The sequence below is a fragment of the Melospiza georgiana genome, chromosome 6 (assembly GCF_028018845.1).
Source record: "Melospiza georgiana isolate bMelGeo1 chromosome 6, bMelGeo1.pri, whole genome shotgun sequence".
Lineage (NCBI taxonomy): Eukaryota > Metazoa > Chordata > Aves > Passeriformes > Passerellidae > Melospiza > Melospiza georgiana.
The window spans coordinates 2,008,119-2,029,277 of NC_080435.1; the positions used below are offsets into that span (position 1 = coordinate 2,008,119).

Genomic DNA, 21,159 nt, shown 5'->3' on the forward strand with positions numbered 1-21,159 from the left:
CTCCTTAGGGGTAAGATTACTTTCTACACTACCTTCACCTTCCTATATCCTATCCCCCTTCAGTTATTTATACATTATGCTATTCGACAATCCCAGCAAAGATTCAACAATCAAATAAATACTTGTCCCTCAAATCATGTCCCTCAAAAACTTCTATTCCTTCATCCTTCCTACACTTCAGGAAGAAATACATTCTCTTGGATACCAAAGACAATATAAAAGAGAGCAACAAACATGTAGAGAAGCAAGAACTTTTACCATTAGCAGACCTTTTTGACAGTGAGGAAAGCATCTGATGCAGTAGCCTTCCTTTGCTGTGCTAGTGCCATGCTTACAAAGGCAGTTTCCTGTTTATGCCTAGATTATGGAGAATTTCAAGGCTCTTTAACCCATTCTTCCTATAAAACTCACCAACCAAAGTGTTTTTGGCAGATCCTACCTGCAACTACAGCATCCTTTATTATTAATACAAACATGGAAAATATTCACAAACTTCCACACATACCAACTTCAGTTTTATGCAGTCTACCACAAGTACTTACAGCATTATGTGGATTACTTTATCTTTAACAAGAACTAGTTTTACTCCCTGATAATTAAGTGTATTTTCTCCAGAAAAGACTGTAACAAACTGAAATACACAGATAGATGTGTAAATTCTAGCTTCCACTTCCTCACCAGAATGAGGATTGTATCTTTACTGATCTAAAATTAATTTCTTTTTCCTCATATGACAAAGTGAATTGGCCACAAATACATTAAAAAACAAATTCCAGCTTTCTAGATTAGCAAATTAGATCTACAGAGACAAGTAGAAGTTTTGTCAAATGCTCTGTTACTTTAAATAGACTAAAAATCCAGCATAATTTATTTAAATATGAGAGACTCCGACTTTGGCAGCCCACTAGCAGGACACATATCATTCTGAAGAGTCCTCTTTCCTGAGAGTTTCATGGGGAAAAAATCTGCAGTGGCAGCAGAGTGATTTAGAGCCATTTTCTTTTCCCAAGGCAAGCATACATCCTTCTCACTGTGTTTTGGACATATCTCTGATCAAGCAAAGGAGGAGAGCTAATGGCTGTCCCAGAAAAATGATAGCTGAAAGCAGACTTAACACCTGCATTCATTTATGTTACAGCTGGCATGTAGCCAGACTTAACCCACCACAGATTTTTACGATGGAAAAATGAACATTCACAATCTGAAAGACTGAAAAGGCTTAATCTCTCAAGCATACCAAAGTCTGGTACCAGACATTGTATACATCCACTTTAGAACCCAGTCTAACCATATTTCAAACTGCAACCTGATTCTCTTAACTTAATTTTAATTCTGTGTATATCTGGAAGCACATTAGACAGCCAAATGGTTACACAGATGTCTGGATCTCTCAGGAAGCCATGTTAAACTCATAAGCACTGAGTAAAAAGCTGCCTTGACCACACTTTCTAGTCAGCCAATAAAAACTGAGCTGGGCATGAAAAACAAACTGTAAAGCAGGCAGTGGCACCACAGCTTCTTCCAGTAGTACCAAGACAGTGCTAAATACAATGATGAGAACTTGACACAGCAATCCAAGCTAGTCTGCAGTGGTGAAGCCAAGCAAGCTTTGGAGCCTTGACTTACCTTAAAAATCACTTACATTAACACTGAAAATCTAGCCCAATTTTAAATCAAATTAGATCAAAAGTATGAGGAAGAATATTAATTATGCAAAATAATTTATTAACAACACAACACTGCTATTAACTTTGTTGTGCATCTTTTCTTACTAACATATATACTGACTTAAATTAAAAAAGAAGCAGCATGCCATCACCTCCCAAGGGAAAGAAATAACACAGCATAAAACAAGGTCAGCCAGATCATACCTCTGAGGTTTACGAATATCCCAGAGTCCCACACCTTCCTTAGAGTTGGCAGTAGCCAGTAATCTGGGTTCCACTGGATTAAACATCACACTGTGAAAGGCTGATGGGTAGTGTGCCAAGCAGAAGGGCTCTGTTGAAAAAGTTGAAATTTCAGACATAAGAACAAACAATGCATTCAACTGTTCAATGCAAGGAGTTTGGCAGCTGAATATGGAAACAGCATAACAAGATCTGAAGATATGGAGACATGTTCAAACCACTTCTCAAGCTGACACATCCAAAGCAATATAAAACCTGAAGTTTTAAAATCCACCCACGTGTACATTAATTCTGTCTAAATATGGAAAAGGACACACACTGAATTTCAAGACACCATTTTCTTTATGGAAGGTTATCAGAGTTTAAAACTAGCTATTCAAAGATCAAATACTTGCATCTTTTTAAGGTTTATTACCAAATGCTCATCTGATAAAGACTACACATGGAGGAGCTTCTGAAAGCTTCCTAGTAATATATCCCTGAGAGTTTCCACAGCCCTTGCTGATTACCCAAACCATAAATGTAGCAGCAATTGTTTCTAAGGGAGAATAATATTACGAGAAGTGAAATAAATTTGTTTGAAACTCAGCTTAAAGCAAGCTGCTAACCCTGGGGAAAAGAAGCCTACCACCTCTTAAGTGCTACACTAGCAGACAAGAAGGGTGCTCCTCTTGCATAAAGAAAACGTTAACAGTTAGCTCTTGCTGTTCACACACAGAGTAGAAAACATGCTCACTCAGACTCTCCCTCTCATAAGACTGTGTTTGGGCTGCTATTCTGCCTTATTTATTCCATCAAAATACTGTGTCCATGAAGAGTGGGGAAAAGCCTTGACTCTGTTACCTTCTCTCTGCTTCTGTGTGCTTTACAGCTTTAAGCACAGTCTAATTCTCTTCCTTGTTTGTATCTTTTGTGGCATGCTGCCACTCTTTAAATCAACCAAGAAACCAGAATCAATCTCTGTTTAGAGCCAGGGATTTGGCCAGACTTTCCCATTCACTGTTTGCTTTGGTGCAATTCCTGTGTCACTCACGTGCTAGGGAGACAGTTCTTGTCCCTGTCTGACCCACCAGTGCAGCACCCTTAGCCCCACAAGCACCTCCAGAGCTATGTGATTTTCTTTCCTCATTTCCCTCATTACCACATATGAACATGGTTAAACAGGCAACCCTCTCAAATTCCCAATACCTTCTGAAACCACTGCCTATCAAGCAAATGAGACAGTATTAACATTTACTTGTCTGAATTAACATTTCCTTGTCTGCTCCTTCCATGCTCTATTACAAGTTTTTCATCTGGCATTTTCCTTCCTAGTGTTTTTTTAGCAGTGATGAAAACAAAGGTCTCTGACCACAGATTAAGCTTCGTGGTGTTATTCATAGACATAAGTCAAAAGTAAAAACAAGAAAAGAAGCCAACTTTTCTCCTGCCAGTCTGCCCAAAGGCTTTAGAAATTCAGCTAGAAATTCAATTAGAAAGCTGCTGGCAGACCAGCAGATCCAAATGAGGTTTAACACCAAAACTGACCTTCTATGTTTGCATCATCTAATCAGAATCCTGCTGGGACATAAAAGGCTGTGTTATTAAAATGGCAGCCCCCACTGAGAAGCAAAGACCTACATCAGCTGAGTGGAGAGACAAACATCAGATTGCCAAAGGGGCTGGGTTTTAAAATAAACTTTAAATTTGTGTATATTTCCTTAGTCAAATCACTCACTAATCAGTCACTAATTAATGGTGCTTTCCTTCCTACCTTTATTATAAATAGATTGGCACCACGGTTTTCTTCTAAGATATCAAAAGTTGCCTTTCAGCCTGTCAAAGAGAAATTACAGGAGCTAAACTAATGAGGCACTAAGTCATTTTAATGAAAAGTGGGGGGATTGCTTTTCTATTGTTCCTTATGCTCATTGCAGCTCTTATACACTGGAGTATGAACATGTTTCTGAAGGGAGCAGCTCAACACTATTTTTAATAAAAATTGTAAGTACTCAATTGTAATAACAGAACTGTAAGGACTAGGGCTTGCCAGTCACTGGCCAAAAGAATTATGCCTCACTTTCACCCTTCTCCAAGACTCACTGTATCAACTGTCCCAGATAAACATAACTTTTCTCTTCCTTGCCTTACCTGAATTCTGCCTAAATCAATTCTGTTTTCCCTCTAGAGATCTCACCTCCATGGGAAGACTCTCGGATGTCCCAGATCAGGACCCGGCCATCATCTGATGAGCTGGCAAAGATGTTGTCATTTACTGGGCTCACTGACAGGCCATACACTGCATCCTCATGGGCAAACACATCCAAGGTCTCCGTGCTGGAAGAGAGACACAACATCGTCATTCTTCCTTCTTTTGCTATTGTTTTAGAAAGCAAAGCATTTACTGCTTTATCTACCTAGTAATACTTTGTGACAAAGTTCCTGTAATTTCATAAGAAGACCCTTGTGTTTAATTAGAGTAAAAACCAAACAAAATACCCATGTACAGTGACTTCATGCTATGAGGGGAAAAAAAATCTCAAAATAAAACCCAAACATTAAAAACTTCCTATACTGCAAGAGGCTACGGAACACATGATGCATTAGATTTAAGTTTGGGAGGATGTAATAGGAAAGGGAAAGAAGCCTTGGGACCTCTGGAGTAAATTTTAGTACTTAATGTAAAAAGGAAAAGACAGAAGTTCATTCTTTAATACAGCTTTTCGTTTTGTCCAAAAGTTCAATTGAAGCTCACATAAGAGCAACTTTCCAGATGGCTTTTTCAGTAAGTTTTCTTAGTTTTTCAGGATAGACCAGACATAGATTTTTCCATGTAGAAAGAACAGCAAAAAAACAACAAAATAAAAATATTTCCCCCAAAAGTATATCTAGATTTCAGCTGTTTCACAGCTATTAAAAAAGAAAAAGCACATTCTCCAGTCTTTTCCCAATGTTTCAGCTCATCTAAAAAGCTGGAATAGTGGTATGGAGAGGTCAAAAACTGAAATACTAAATCAGAAGATTCTGGGACTGCTTCATTTCCTTTAAAAAGCCCCTTTATTTCTTTAGGGAAAAAACTATATATACTATCCCTATATCTCATGGAAACAGCACCAAAGAGATCACACATAAAATCAGCATTTTGCTTACATGGCAAATGATGTTTCTAGTAGCAGATCAACTAACTCTATCTCAGGGATCATTAATAAAAAAGGGGAAGAAAGCAGTAACAGAAAAAGCCATTTAAAGTTACAAAAAAGCAGTTGACAGATCAAGTGTTATCATGAAAAAGAGATTAACTTTCCATAGAAATCAATCAGAATTTGGTCTACTAAGGTTTCTTTTAAAAGATCATACAAAATAGCCTTAGAGGAAGGAATTCTGTATGGATTACAACTGGACTTAGCATATTAAAAAAAAAAAAAAAAACTGATAACAAAAGCACATTAAAAATATGCACATATCAAAAAGACTTGTCAAAACATCTAAACAAGACACAGCAGGAAAAAATGTATTATATAGAAAAGCAAAAATTACAAAGATCTTGTAGAATCCTAAAAAGTCAGAACACAACAAACACCAGCTTCTTAAACTGACATTTCTACACTTAATTAAAACAAGAAAAACAGAACACCAAACAAAAAAACTCTCCTAAAACCAAATACACCCCCCCAAAAAAAAACCAAACAAAACATCCTTTCCAAAAGGCCTAAAACATTAAAAACAACAAAAAAACCAAAAAACAACCAAACAAAAAACCCCAACACAACCAAAAACAACCAAACCAACCAAAAAAATAAACAAAAACAAAAAAAAAAAAAATCCCAAACCCTAAACAATGATATTCCTGAGAAACCATCAGAACAGAAGACAAAGTTATTTTTGCCCAGCTTGCATGTAAGACTTATGCAAGATGGAGACATGAGGCATGATGGATGGAAGGCAGGTATACACTGAACAATTCAATGCAAAGGGCTTGGAAAAACACATCCAGAACTAAGTCCATATTATGTTACTCAGGAAACTCAAAGAAATGTAAGGTTTTATACCTCCATTCTTACATATTCTTCCTGCTTTTTCTTTATTTTGTTGAGTTCATGTTAAATCAATGGTCAACACTTAAATCTGTAGAAGTTATTAGCACAGACCAAAATTCTAAAGTTTTTTTACTTCAAAAGCAGTAAGCTCAGTAGACACGATGTCCAATTCAATATATTACCATTACTGTATTAATTATACTTTGAATAACAGCCTAACCTTGATGTAGCACAACAAAGCCCAATTCCCAGCTGTTTTACAGTTTTGGTAGAAAGTAAGTGCCAAAAGCAATATTCTGCATGTCAGTGTGGGGAATCAGGCAGCTGCATCCAAAGTTTAAAAAGGAAGTTAGATGGGCCAAGCACTAGCCATCTTAAACACAGGTCAGGTGAGTCTGTTGAGAAACAAGAAGTCTGTATGTGCCAACAGTTGTTTATGTGCCAGAATAATCTACTCAGAACCTACTGTGCTGTCTACAGGAGATCATATATATTTAATAATCATTCTCTTTCCTGAGGTCAAAATAATACAGAACCCAGGTGCTGAAAAAGAAAATGGGGTGATAGGAAATACTTCATTCCAGTTATGAATTTAGATAAATAAAAAACAAATTTCAGTATTAAAACATGGTTCTCCTAAACCATTAATTTAAAACAGAAAATGCCTCCAGTGAGTTGACATTAAAGGAGTTCTTGAAGCAGTGGAAACACAGTGTATTTACCTTTCAACATCATGGAGTATAACTTGTTCATCATTGCCTGAAAAAAGAAATATAAGCAATTAACACCATGTTCTAGTGGTTAAAAAGCATTATTGTGAAAAAACCCCAAACCACTTTTTAAAAAAAATTTACAATTTCAAAACCAATATTGAAACAGAGAAGACCAGCTCAGTGGCTACGTGGTTAACCCCTGCTCAGTTATATGAAAGGTTCCACGTGATATCACCAGTCATGACCAAATGCACCAACCTGTTTCATCTGCCACTGCTCAACAAATAATTCTATTTCAATATGTTACTTATCATTCTTTGTCCACTTTGAGCTTAAGTTTTGGGATTTGCAATAAAGACCATTACATAAAGCAACAGAAGACTTTAAACTGATGAAAATACATCTTTCTTCCTGCTCAAAGGATGCTCCATAAAAAGAGTGTGAAAAGTGAAAAGGGATGTCATAAATGACATGCATATGGCTCCCAGATCAAATATTGCCAGATAACACTGCCAGCACTCAGGGTTTTGCAACCATTGAGAAGGCATGAACGTGGCAGGCAATGTAATTTTTTCTGTAACAAAACAAAAAACCAAAACCAAGTAACCAGACAATCTTGTCACTTTGATCACACCAATTGAATGCAATGGAAACTAACCCCATGTGCACAGGCTGAGGGTCACAGCCACCAGGTAATTCCAATAGCTCATGCATAGTTTTTCAAGCTATAACAACAGATTTTTTTTTTTTAGTCTATGTGATGAATATTTCATTATCTAAATTTGGCACCTCCTCTTTTAAATATTTAAGGACACACACACACTTTTATATTTAATTCAGGAAAAAAACCCCATAACCAGAAAGCAAAGTCATATTTTTATGCTCTGTATATCTTTGTAGTTGTGAAGCTTTCCTAATGCACACTAAAGACAGAGGTTCAGAAGGAGCAAGATTTCATGTTATGAACATTCTTAAATGTTCAATTGACTTAATTTTCATTTGTCTCATACATATTTCGGTTGTACTCTGTCTCAACAGAGAAACATGAGAAAGTTTCTCTTTGACAAGTGAGGTATGAGATTTTCTACAACCATTTCCTCTTTGCCCAGGCTCCTAGTAAAATTGTGCCAGCCTTAGATTACTGCAGTAGCTCATCTTTTCCATGGTACAATAAACAAGTCCTTTAAGTGCAAGGGTCCTTTGGTCATTAATTGTATTTAGAACTGCCCATTATCTATTATTACACACTGTTTATCCCTAGTAAAACTACTCTAGTGCCTACATATTTCACCAGCAAAAAACACAGCTCAGTTTCTCCAATGACAAAACTTCCTCCAACAGACACTCTTCAGTCTCCATCCAGTATGAACAAAAGAATCATTCCAGTTGTTTGGTTTCAGGCATCCAGTCATCATGGGATCAAATTCCCTTCCATCACAAGCTCCAAAATGGAAAAGAAAGAATGAGAGTGGAATAACCACTGTTTTCCTCTGTTCTGTGTGTGGGAGGAGAAAGTGATGACAAAAATCTAACAACAAACTGGATGCTTCTGGTAAGGATTCATCCCTGTAGAAAACACCACTGCTGTTCAACCCAGAGGGGGATTCCCACTTACACTGTTTTTACTTTAACACTGAAGAATTCATTCTTCATTGAGACTAACTGGGTCATAGTTGTGTACACAACTGTGTCATTTATAATCTCTCTTGTTTTGATAACTGCTGTTATAACAATCAGAAAGACAGGAAGAATCTGCCATTGCCTTCAGTTACACTTGTAAGAGTGAAATACCACAGAGCACATACAGAGGAGCACATTAAGGTGGCCAAAACCCCATATCTATCATATAAGCACTAAAAAAACAAATTCAATTTCCTGTAGGTCAATTTCAGCTTTTCATATACCTAACATTAAGTGCAAATAAAAAAAAAAAAAAAAAGTCCATGTAGTTTACTAGGAAGGGATCTCACATTTCAAATGCTGATGTACTCTCAGTGTGTGTGGACAGAGAAGGGCAAAAAAATTCTCCAGAGATGAGAACTTTTCTGGGACAGTTTTTTCCTCCAGAGATTACATGCAAAACATTGTCCACTCAGTTCCTGCCTTCCATTTTTGTAATAGCTACATGGGGTGCTTGCTCCTTCAAAGCAAAGAGCTCTGAAATTCCTTGGATACAATCCAATTTGTACTGAAGTGGAAAATCCCTTCTCCTTTATTATCAAGACTTGCTTTAGAGAAAGGTCATCAGATCCTCAGTCATTAATCATTGGCAGTCATTTATTTACAGAATAAATTGAATTCCATGTGATTTGTGCTAGTTTACATATGCCAATTTTTAGTTTTGGGGGTTTTTAAGTATTATTTTTTAAGTATTCCAACTTCTATGATTTAAATACAACTCCAAACTCAGGTGTGGGTGACTGTGTGACAATCAGTAGATCTTAGAACCCACAATTCTTTTAGACTTTTTAAGAATCTCCCAGAACATCATTGAGAGAATAAATATAGCTAGCCCCATTTTACCAGCAGAGATAAAACAGATGGTACATCTAAGCCATGCAGCAAAATGACTCTTTACAAGGGATCCAAGAGTCAGACTCTTAGCCCTTGCAGATGAGCTCACTGAATCTTGATGGAGGAAATGCAAGAGTTCCTGACTCCTCCAATGGAAATAATTTCTGGCAGAGGCACAGTGTTTTTATGCAAACTGGAGGAGGAAAAAGATATGAGAACGGCCAGTTTCTCTGTGCATCAGCTGTCACAGCTCATCTAACCTGGCACCTTAGCAAAAATCCACCATAACCAATTATATAAATCTTTAACTGCAGGTGTTAACTTCAGTAACAAGGTACAATCACAACACTCTTCTGCCTTTCCTGTGAAAACAGCAGCCTCTGACAGCAAAGCCCAATGGACAGAGGGCTGAGTTGGACATGAAAAAATACCACTCCAGCTGGTCAAGCAAGATTTGGCACTCTTCATTCCTTGAATATTCATGTAAGGTTCCATTTGTCTGAATTCAAACTGAAGTAAGAGACTCTGTCCCAGAATTCCTTGGAATCACTTGTGCAGATATATTCACTTGAAGACAGCATGTACTGCTATTTTTCTCATAAAACAAACAGCAGACTCCAGAATAAGAAGATAGGCATCGCTATTTGACAGTCTAGGGGTTTATTCCACCTGAGAAGTATAACTGAATAATTTCATCCCTGAAATTTGACACCAGCTTAAGCTTTGTCATGTCTTTTCCTAAGGGATATTATAATTTTAACACAACATTGAATGATGAGAAGCTTCCACCATTCACATGCACTCAGAATCAATCTCTAGCATTGATACAGTTCACAAATATTGAGTCAAAAAGGTAATGAAGGGCTTTGACCCAGGAGTCTCATAGTACCCAAAGTAAGTCTAGCTGTATGCTAATGGACATACTGACAAAAGATACAAATTGTCACCTATTCTGTGACCATGTTAGATCATGGAAATGAAGTACAGCAGAAAATGGCACTCGACTGCATTGACACTTTTGTGCCTTTTTCTTCACGATTCAATTTTCCTGCCTTTCACAACACTTTAAAAATCAAGTGGTGAAATGGACCTAAATTACAGAAACTATTTCCCCAGAACAAGTATATGTCCACTTCCCTTACCTTAGTTTTCAGACCGAATTATACTTTCTATTAAAAAGTAGATTTATATTAAAAAGAAATGAGAGCATCAAAGGTTATCAGAGCCCAATGTGCCAGCAGCTCTAAAAGGCAGAGGCTTACCAGTAAGAACTGAAACGGGGTCTAAGAAAATATCAGCCACCAATAGATGGCAATAGTCCTTCATGAGCCATCTAAGGGTGCATTGAAATCAGACAGTAGCAGAAAAGATTTTTAAGCATCAGGCTTGGGTGCCAGAGAGAATGCAGGGTCTGCTCTTAGTCCAGTTAAGAGGGAGTAACAAAGACAATGTTTTCCACAGTCTTTAGCACAAGTAGAGGAAGACTGGACCCAGGATTCTGATGATGGTTTGAGACAGGATGAGCTTACATCAGGGTTTGAAAAAACGCATGACAAATTGAAAATGTTCTGCTAGCTAAAGGATTCCCTGTTCCCAAAAAAATTACAATTGCTGATTAAGAACACCTTCCAGATCTCATGTGGGGCAAGATCTCACTCACTCCCTCATGGCATCTACTCCAAGGCATTCACAATACATATTCATGTGAAATCGGGGTGCACTTCCTTCCTTACCTCCAGAGAACACTTTTGTATTGCCACTGTTAAAAGCTAGGCAGAAGATGTTAGAGTGATGCTCCCCTTTCAGCTGAACTGGTTTGACTCTGGAGTGGATGGCTTCTTCCATGTGCCAAAGTAAGACTCGGCGGTCATCCCCTCCTGGAAGAAATAAAGGAAATGTACATTACTGCCTGAGCCATGTGTAAATTGATTATAGACAAATGATTTAACTCTGCAGCTATTCATAGAAAGCTTTGCTAAAACCTTAATTAGCATAAAAATGTATGCCTTTTTGGATATATAGGCACACATTTACATTAAGATGTCGTGCAGTCAGGTTTTCAATTAAAATTAATGACAACAGAGCAATCAGCAGGAAAAGTTTGAATTAAACAGTTGCTATTCTGCCAACACATAGTGACAACCTATAGCAACCTGGAAACTCAGAAATTTACTGCTATGTAAAATTCCATGGCAAGCTGTAGATGAATTACATGCCAAATCCACATATGCTTCTACACCAACTCCTTGTTGCCAGCATTGCTTGTGTTATTCATAAAACATGAACTTTTTCCCCCTTTCACTGACAACTATATATCCTCCAGCAGTCTTTGCAAACCCATCATGGCATAGGTTGCCTCAGGACTGATAAAAGATAAAAAAAAATTACTGAAGCATTCAGAAGTCTTCAGCACACAGTTACACCAGTTTTCTGACCTGTAAAGGTTAAGGCAGATATTTCTGAGGTGAAATCCTGACAAAGAGAGTACCTGGAAAGGAAGTTCAAATCTCTTGTTTTACTCCTAATCTTGCTGTACTCCTAATTGTTTGCCTACATGCAGTTCTCAGTTCAGAGCTCTAAGTGCTTCCTTCTCTGTATGGCAAACAGTATATATGAAATAAATATTAGACTGTGCTTCAACTACATTAAGTTATTATTTATTAGTAAAAGAAAAAAAATAAGATACTATTGTACTGGTCAGCATTCTCAGCAGCAATTTTAAATACCTGCAAAATCTGAATAAGGTTTCTCCAAGTCAGACTCAAAATATTTTTTGTATCTGTCTTTTATAACAAATGAAAGAGAATGGCATCAGAATTGAAAAGTGACACCAGAAACATGCTGATTGCAGTCAAAGCATTTTACTTATTCTTTGCACAAGCAAAAGCCTGAACTCAGAGTCTTTTGAGCTGCTATCCAGAGGACAAAGGCATCAAAAAGAAAAAGAAAAAAAAAAAAAAAAAAAAAAAAAAAAAAACCCAAACCAAAATTTCTTGGCCTGCTTTTTACTTACAAAACAAGTAAATGCATAAATAGATTTAATTACTACCGTTAATCAGATTTCTCAGAATTTTCACATCATATGTTGCTATTAAGAAATTTTCCTGTGGAACTGAGTTATGTCAAACATCCTACAAGTAAACAGTCTCTCAGCCTTTGAGTCTCCTAACAGATTTTATGACACTTTGATAGACAGTACAGCAGCATGTTATGATTACCCATGCTCCATGAAATTGGGCATTCCTCCTCCTGATTTTGTACTTCACACATCAAACAAGAGTACATGATACAAAGATTTGTGATGCATTTGATAGCTACTAAGAACGAGTCAAATTTGATGGATCCAAAAATCTCACAGTAATTTATGGTCAACTAAACAGTTGGAAACTTATATTCCTTTCTGTCTAGAAATAGGAGAGAAAGTTGTATTTGCACTCCAGTGATTACAGATGAGTTTATAATAAGGAGACATAGAAATACATGAGTGTTGAAACATATGACCACAATATTCAAGTTAAGATCAAGAAGTAACTGTCACACTGAACATAACTACTTCCCAAAGCTGCCCACCACCACGTCATAATGCTACCACTCCCTGAAAAAATATTTAAGCAACATTTAACACAGGTGAATGCCAACATTGCTTCTATCAGACTTCATTTATTGCCTTCTGGAAAAGACATTTCAGGGCAAAACATAGTAACATATTGTTGTTATTTGTTACGATAGCAAACTAATTTGCAAAACCTCTGCAAAAGTCTACACATCTTCCTGCCTAACAGCATAGCCATCTTGGTGTCTCACTTTAACAGTAAACTCATAATCATTTCCACCAACCACTGTCCAGATAAAAATAAAATAATTAAGCTATCTATATAAAACAAGCATTACTGTGATTCCCAGCACACATACAGCATGGTAGGAGTAGGATAATTTGCAACCTGTGCAGAAAAGTGTTTGATAGTGTGAAAAGTTGCCACTACCTACTATTTTATAAGTTCCTTAGTACGCGTTTGCCTGGGAAACTACTTTTCCTATTGAATATAAATGTCTCCCTCTACCAGACACCTAGATTTCCATGAAACTTTGGTGGAGGCACATTTCATACCTTAGGAGCTTTTAAATGCTCTCCACACTCATGCAGTGCTGTCCCTCCTCCATCTATGTATTCTCTATGTATTGTCTTTGGGAACTTCTACACCTGCTCACTCCTCAGTTTTATTCCTCTCATATTCCACTGAGACATAAAAGTTTAACAAAATAATAACATTACTGTGTTGAAAGTGTGTTCCCTTCTAATTCCAATTTAGCTATTCCAGAAATACTTCTGACTCAAGGGCAGTTCCACCAGAAAGAAAAAGTTACCCAATGTGTTGGGCCACAGAGGATTTGTGGCAAACAAGACACTTCAGCAATCCCTACATCCTCACACAAGAGAACAATCTGTGTTAAGTCACACACAAATAATACCTAAGAAAAGGCAAGTCTCAAGTGACAGAAACCAGCAAATGCAATCTCCATCACCCAAACCTGACTCTTCCCACAAGAGGGAAGAAAGGAGGAAGGTGCACATGTATGGGCAGGTGTTCAGGGAGAAAGTAAAGAAAATGTGAATATATAGTTGTTATGCTCTGTAGAAAGGAACTATGATTCATCAGACACAAACTACGTACATATTACGCAACATAAGTTACAAGTCTGAGAATTATAGGAAACTTCAGGTCTGCAGCATTTGTTCTGTGCAGTAGATTGGCAAATGCAGGTTAATTAAAGTGCCCACAATTTATGGTGAATTTATTGTGCATGTTCATCAACTCTACAACTGAAGTGGAAGCAACATTCTTAAAATAATATAGAGCATAGACAACGATCATATCTGGAACATCTGGATACATGGCTTCATGTTCAAATACCTTAGCAAGGCTCCACATGTGGATTTTCTGGAAATTGAAAGTCCACAGAGAATTTGTAATTTTTCAGTCCATAGTGCCAGCAACAGTAAGTTCAACATCTATAATGTGGAAATAGCTTCAATTTCACCTTATTTTGCAGCTTCTGTTTGGGACTGTATGACTGACAATGGTTTTAGGACTGTATGACTGACAATTTGAAAAGTAAAAGTTTGTGTCACCCAGCTAAGAACTACACAATGCCATTCTACAGTTATTTTACAGAAAGGAACCACATTTAAAAGTATTTAATTAGTCAAGTACTTCAGTGCTCATTACAGGAGCAGGGTCAAACCTGTAGAAACTTTCAAAACCAGAGACACAGTAAGAGAAATCTACTCGTTTTAGACCTAGAATAGTTTGAAGGGGGCCAGAGCCTACCCTTGCCAGAGGTAAATCTAGTCCAAACAGAATCTGCATAGCCCATGAAACACTCTTGAGCTCCTGTGTGCTAACAGAAGCACTTCAAAATCATACCAGTCAGTACTGAAAAACTGCAGTTTTTAAGTGCATTAACCTTGCTGATCGTGCACAAAGCTCAAGATCACAACACCCCTTTATCTCCTATATACCAGGTCCACCTGCTAAAGGAACCTTCATGGCAAGTGGGCAATACTTCTAAATTATAACATAAAAGATTAGTCTTATTGCTTGTATCTACTTCAGAAGTTGCATGAATCACAGAAAACTGGACTGGATGGTATTTCAAGAAGATGATCACTTAGTTGGCCTTGGCCAAAGGCAAAAGGCCAGGCTCCGTCAGAATTATTGCCAGAAGAAAAGTCTCTAGTTTGCTCTTAGAAAAACACTGCTGAGGTAGATTTCATACCTTCCTCAGGCAGCCTATTTCAGTTTTTCATTATCCTTGCCATTAGGCAGATTAGCCTATTATAATACCAAGCCTGAGGGTGCAGTTTGACATTACATATAATCCCACTCCCCCTTGCCATGTGCTCCTGCTCCTTTCCCCTCCATCAGATTCAGCGGCCATCCATGCACAGGGTAAACTAAAGAAGCTGACCTGGCAGAAAAGCAGCAGACAGACAAACAACCTCTCCCTGCCTATTCTGTCCCCCTGATCAGATGCTTCCACTATACCAGTTTCAGGCTTTAAATTACGAAAAGTGCCACAGTGCAAACAATGAAGAGGAGAAATAAGTGAATGAGTTGCAGGATGAAAAGAAAGTGCAAGATCAAACAGCATCCTAAAAATCTTTCTTCCTACAATTTGAGACCATTTCTTCATCCTATTCCCACTAGACAAAAAAAAGAATTTACAACTTCACATAATAATAATTAAAACCACCTTTATGCAGCTCAGGACCTGCATTTCTACTCAGCTGTTCTTTCTGCAGACTAAATGGACCTTTCTTTCACCATTTCATTTTTCTAGGCATCTGATCACTATTCATGCCCTCTTCTGAATTTTTTCAGTTTGGGCAAATCTTTCTCAAAGTACAGTGCCCAAAACTGAGCACAGCACTCCATTTGAGGCCCCAACAGCACCACAGCAGGGTTACTTCACATGCTTTGTCATGTCTGATCATACTTATGTTGTGATAAATATACATTTGTATATACATTTGGATCCTTTTCTACATGACTATGGGCTAGTCTCCATGCTGTATTTGTAGAGTCAACCATTTTTATTCCCATGCTTTGGGTTGTACTTGTCCCTCTCAAAACACATGACATTTTTTCCCCATGTAATGTATCTTAATTAACTTGAATTTCAACTCCTATCTCCTGAAATTATTGCTGCCTGATCCTATCTTTCCTGAGAAATTTTATAATTTCTCAGACATTAATTAAAACATGATGTAGTAACTGAACTTAATATCCCTCCTCACACAGAATTCTTTTTCATACAAACAAACAAAAATCAGAGCATTCCTCCTTAGAACATACTTGATACTCAATCCCCTTATTCAGAAGTAAAACTCCACAACTTTGGCAAAAGTCACCTCATTCCCATTTTAGGCTCATGTTCCTTCAGATTTATGTAAAAACTAAAGGACAGATGCATTTCCAATACTTTCTATCACCCTCAGAAATTTAGGATCTTAGAGCACCTATTTACTTTTGCATTATCTGGTAGGAGGAAAAGAAAAAAGCCAAGAGAAAATTACAGTACTTCCCAGAAGTTATCTTGAACATGCAGTTTAAAGTATGAAGAAAAAAAAAAAAAAGTGGGAGGCTCTGATAAAGATACTCATGTTTATAAAAGATAGCAGGCATGAAAAATGACAGTCAGATAAACAAACAGGAAAACATATCCACCAAACCTAAGGATGGAAGAGTATTACACAGACCAAGTAAAGCTGAGTTTTAAGAAGTCAAATTGCAGGAGATGCTTGGCAAATGTGAGGGAAGCAGTTGCTTGCATACCACTACACAGTAATTTTAATTTCCATGCATGGACAGTCACACGTTTCTCAAACTGTTAAAAACACTATCTAGTATGTAAAGTGTTGCAAAGACACGTTTTGCCCAATAGAATCATTCAACTCCATCCAGAAGCAAGTTTTAACCAATTTCAACCCACTTGGACATTTTTTACATGTTAAGCTTTCCTCTTCCCTTGTGTCATTCTACAGGTAGTTTTTTAAATGCTTTTGACACTACATCTTCTCCTGTGTGTCTACCTTCTCTTTCCAATTATTTCAATTTTTAAAAATTCTTGTCCTTATGTCAGTCCCTTCTTCTAGCACCCCTGTTCCAAAACATTAATCTCTGCCCTTCCTCCCCTCTATAAAGTGACACTGTTGAGGTGTCACACAGGCACAGAAAGAACCTCTAGCCTGGCCTCCAATTCATTCTGTGGACCTCAACTTTTTTACTTTGAAACATGGTTACGAACAAAAATAAATACTATTAAACATGTACTTTCCAATACAAAATTTCAAGAAGTTAAGATACTAAAAAGTTTCAAACATGCTTTTGGAGGGCCTGCTGAGGCTTGTCCACACCAAAGTTCTCTCAAAAATCCTAATAGGAAAGTTATCTGTAACTGCAATAACAAACCCTGTTTAAGCAGTTTCAATTGTTTACTGAAACAGTAATCATTAGCATTACAGACTTGCTTCTGGGAGACACATTAAAAAAAAAAAATGACAAAAACACCCCAAACAAGTGGGACACGTACCCAAGGAAAGTATTCCAGCCAAGTGATGAGAACAGCACTAACTTGGATGCAGGCTAGTATTTCAATGGCATTGGTACAGCCACTATGAATGCACTGTCTCAGCTGAACTTCAAACAGCTCTAACCAGGTTTATGTTGTTAACAAGTCAACCAGCCAAAGGAGACTCTCTAGGTTTAAGAATATACAGATTACTTAAGACTGAATAACTGAAAAGACTGCTTGCACTCTCCCTTTTCATGCACTCCAATATAGCTGTTGAATCTCTCAGCTGTTATACGTGCAGTTAGAAGCATCCAACAGCTCATCCTTACTTCTCTATGCTGACTATTTGGAGGGATGAGAGACCCTCATGCCACCAATTCTAAGGCTTTACCTGTATTTGGAAGTCTTTAGAAGCAAGTATTCTACAAAACTTCAGAGCAGAGGCTGCTGACACCCCTCCTTTCCTCATTGCTTTTCTTCCTGCTGTTGCTATTTCTCAGAGCTTCAGGACCAAGTATGGCCTTTATTAAGAGGAGTGTTTTGAGTATAATTTTAATGAAGCTTAGTCTTATAATGGTGTGCAATTTTACAGAGTATCCAGAAATATTTTGGCTTTTAATTTCTTGGTTTTGTCTGAAGCACAAAGCACCTGCATGTTGTTGCTATGGCCCATAAAGCATTCTAGATATTATGGTCATCATGGATAGCATGAAACTTTTTAAAAAGAAAGTTAGCATAATTAGAGCTCTTCATTTTCTCAGGGCATCAGTAGAAGGTCAGACTTAAGAACATCTGTTCTTGGTTGTCCCAAAGTTGCGTATTGCTAGCACATGTAATTTATTTTTTTTAGGAGGGTAGAACTCCAGCACCATGTAAATACTGCATATGGAGGACAACCTTACCCTCTTTGAACATTCTGAAGCTCTATGAAAAGCTAGGAAATAGAAAACTGAACATTGCTTGAAAGCCTTCCTTTTACATATACTTTTTAGATATCCACTAGATGTGAACTCTGCCTTCATTCTTTCACTGCAACTACCTTGATTCAGGCAGTGTGAACAAAATTAATTCTTAAAAGTCCATTTCAGCCCTGGACTGTTTATGCTTATGCCTAAAGAATGGATGTCAATATAGGTAAGTGCATTGATGATATGGCAAGACCTAAAGTATATCCTGAGGCCTTCTTGAGCAAGAAGAACAGAAAATACTAGTGGTGTTTCCATCACTTATTATGGAAAATAATTTGAAAAAAAAAAAAAAAAGCAGACACACTTGAGTTCTCTGTAGCACTTAATAAGTAAAAATGCATCACTCTACTTTCTACTGGAGAAGGACCAGTACAAACCAGTATAACAACTGGGACAATCGGGAACTTCAGAATGGGTGAATCATCATTCCCTTTCCAATACACACTCATGTTTATATACATATATATGTGTGTATGTATCTATGTATACACACATATATTCACAAGCTAAATGGATGCATATCTCAGAAGCAGCATGTGCATAAAGATAAAAGAATCCCTAACTGAAATACTAAGATCCTTCACTGAAATCACTGGAAATATGCTTGAAGTTTCTTCAGGTAAGAATGTTAAATTTAGGAAGGTTTCACTGTATCAGCTTCCACTCCATGTTTATACAGGGTTTCTATTCTGCCCTTGCTTAAAAGTAACCAGTCACAAAAACTTTTTATTGAATGTTCTCTGAAGTTATTACTGACACCATTGTGTGATACACTTCACCTCTGCCCAGACACCACGGCAAGGCAGTACACTGCTCAGCCATGCCCTCATCACATTCCTCAGTAGCCTGTCGCTGCTCACAAGGTAGACAGGCAAAACCGAGGCCCTCGGTTAATAACCAGGTCAGCAACCCCCTGGCAAGCGAGACCACTCTGCACAGAGCTGCCAAGGACCTCTGCGATTCCCCCGAGGGCAGCTGCCCCACATGACGGGGATCGGGCCTTTCCTGCTGCCGCCCGGCCCCTGTGGGCAGCCCCAGCCGCGGGAGAGCAGGGCAGGGGGGGCCGCTCCCTGCAGCCCGCTGTCCCCGGGGGCGAGGGGCGGCCGGGACACAACGCCCCCCGACCGCGGCCTGCAATGGACACCGCGCTCGGCGGCCCTGCCCTGCCCTGCCCGGGGCGGCGCGATACGAGCGGTCCCTCCGGGGCCGGCAGGTCCCTCCCCGCCGCTTGAAGGTCTCTGTCCCCTCGAAGAGGAGCGCGGGGTCCGAGGGCTTGGCGGGAGAAGAGCGCCGCGACCCCTGAGCGGCCGAGCCCCTGGGGCGCCGCGGGCGGGATCGGCCCGCGATTCCCCGGCCTGTCGCTAAGAGCCGCCCGAGGAGACCGCGGCCTGCAGCGCCCGGCCAGGCCCCGGCCTCAAGTTGCCTCCTTCCCCTGCCGCCCCTCGGAGCCCGGAGGCGGGGAAGCAGGAAGAGGCACCTGCACCAAGCGCTGCTGGGGTGGGGGGAGGCGGTCAGCCGGCCGCCGAGCCCTGCAGCCCCTCCCTGGATGGGGGCGCAGAGCTTTTCCCCGTCCTCGGTGTCGCAGCTGATGTCAAGCCCTCGCCTCCCTCCTACCTGACAGCATCCCCCACCCCTATGGCTCCCTCAGACCCGGGCAGGCTACAGAGGGGACCTTAAGCCAAAAACCATCACCACAAATATATCCCCCTCTTTCACAAACGCGCCCTGCAAGGGGAGGGAGGAGGAACAAAACAAAACCCGACTCCCCTCCCCCAAAAGAAGATGGGGTGGGGGTGGCCCCAAAGTGACCAGTCCCCCGATCAAACCGATCCTGTTCCCGCCCGATGCCGAGCGGTACTGCAGCCCCCCCGGCCAAACTCGGGGCCGCCGCCCGCCCCCGGCAGCGATTGCTGACCCCCGGCCCGGGGCACGGCGCTGACAAATGTCACTCTGTGCCCACAATGAGCGCCGCGGGGATGCTTCTTCTCCCCCGTCGTCATCCCCCCAAAATAAGAAAATCCTCTTTTAAGAGGAAAGACATGCGAGCCATCAAATAAAAGGGCACCCCTAGCTCCCACCCCCAGCGCCCGGGAAACACTCTCGTAAAAACTTTGACCAGGGCTCCCCCCCCGATAACAGTAGAATTTAAAACCTGTCAACCATTTTAGATCCCTACTTGAGAAAACATCATTCCCGGGCACCGGTGGATTTGGCAAACGGCTCTGAGCAGCGCTGCCGCGGCTTCCCTCCCCCGGGCCGCAGGGGAGGCGGCCGGGGAGGAAGATGCTTCCTGGGGAGGGGGTGGCGGGAGGGGGCGAGGGACGGGAGCGTTCGCTTTACCTGAGACCAGCCACTGGCCTCCATTGTTGGAGAATTCAATGGCATTGACACAGCCGAAGTGGCCCAGGAGGTCCTTCTTGTAGAGGTTCCTGCAGCCCCGCAGGCGTCTTCGCTGGAAGTCGTGGGTGAGCAGGGGGTCCCCCTCCAAGCCCCGCTGGGACAGGAACCCCACCACCGACCGCATGCTGCCCCCCCCGGCTGCCTCTCCTCCTCATGCTGCCGCCTGCGCCGCTCCCCGCCGCTCCTTCCCCCGCCGCCCCTTCCCCCGCCGCCGCCTCCCCTCCCCCGCTTCCCCCCTTGTTATGGTTATGATGATTTTTCTTTAGCCAGCCATGGCAGAGAGGTGTTAGACACTCCGCCGCTTCCTGATCCCGCTGGCTCCTCCCCGCTTCCCTCAGCAGCTGATCCTCAGCTGCAGCCCGCGCCTCCCGGCCCGGCTCTAGCGTGGCGCCGCCGCCGGTTAACTCGCTGCTGGAGCGGCGCGGGGGACGGACACCCTCGCCCCTGCGGGGGGACGGTAACGTTCGCCACTCCGGGGACAGACGGACACGTTCGCCACTCCAAGGACCTCCTGGGGCAAGGACACATTCCCCGCTGCGGGAACTTCCAGGGGGCCGGACAC

General features: G+C 40.4%; 1 protein-coding gene across 2 annotated transcripts in view; it reads right to left on the minus strand.

The window, feature by feature from the left end:
- The window catches only part of DCAF5 (DDB1 and CUL4 associated factor 5), a 68,261-nt gene extending 47,540 nt beyond the window's left edge, over positions 1 to 20,721 (minus strand). The window contains exons 1-5 of one of the 2 annotated variants that reach the window (XM_058026003.1): positions 20,538 to 20,721; positions 10,887 to 11,030; positions 6,649 to 6,685; positions 4,087 to 4,226; positions 1,872 to 2,001 (exon numbers count right to left, since the gene is read on the minus strand). In XM_058026003.1, the coding sequence (XP_057881986.1) occupies positions 1,872 to 2,001; positions 4,087 to 4,226; positions 6,649 to 6,685; positions 10,887 to 11,030; positions 20,538 to 20,721 (635 nt within the window). Of the gene's footprint in view, positions 1 to 1,871; positions 2,002 to 4,086; positions 4,227 to 6,648; positions 6,686 to 10,886; positions 11,031 to 20,373; positions 20,439 to 20,537 lie in introns of those variants that run through there. The other variant, XM_058026004.1, reaches the window with a different exon arrangement.
- Between the last annotated feature and the right edge of the window lie 438 nt (positions 20,722 to 21,159).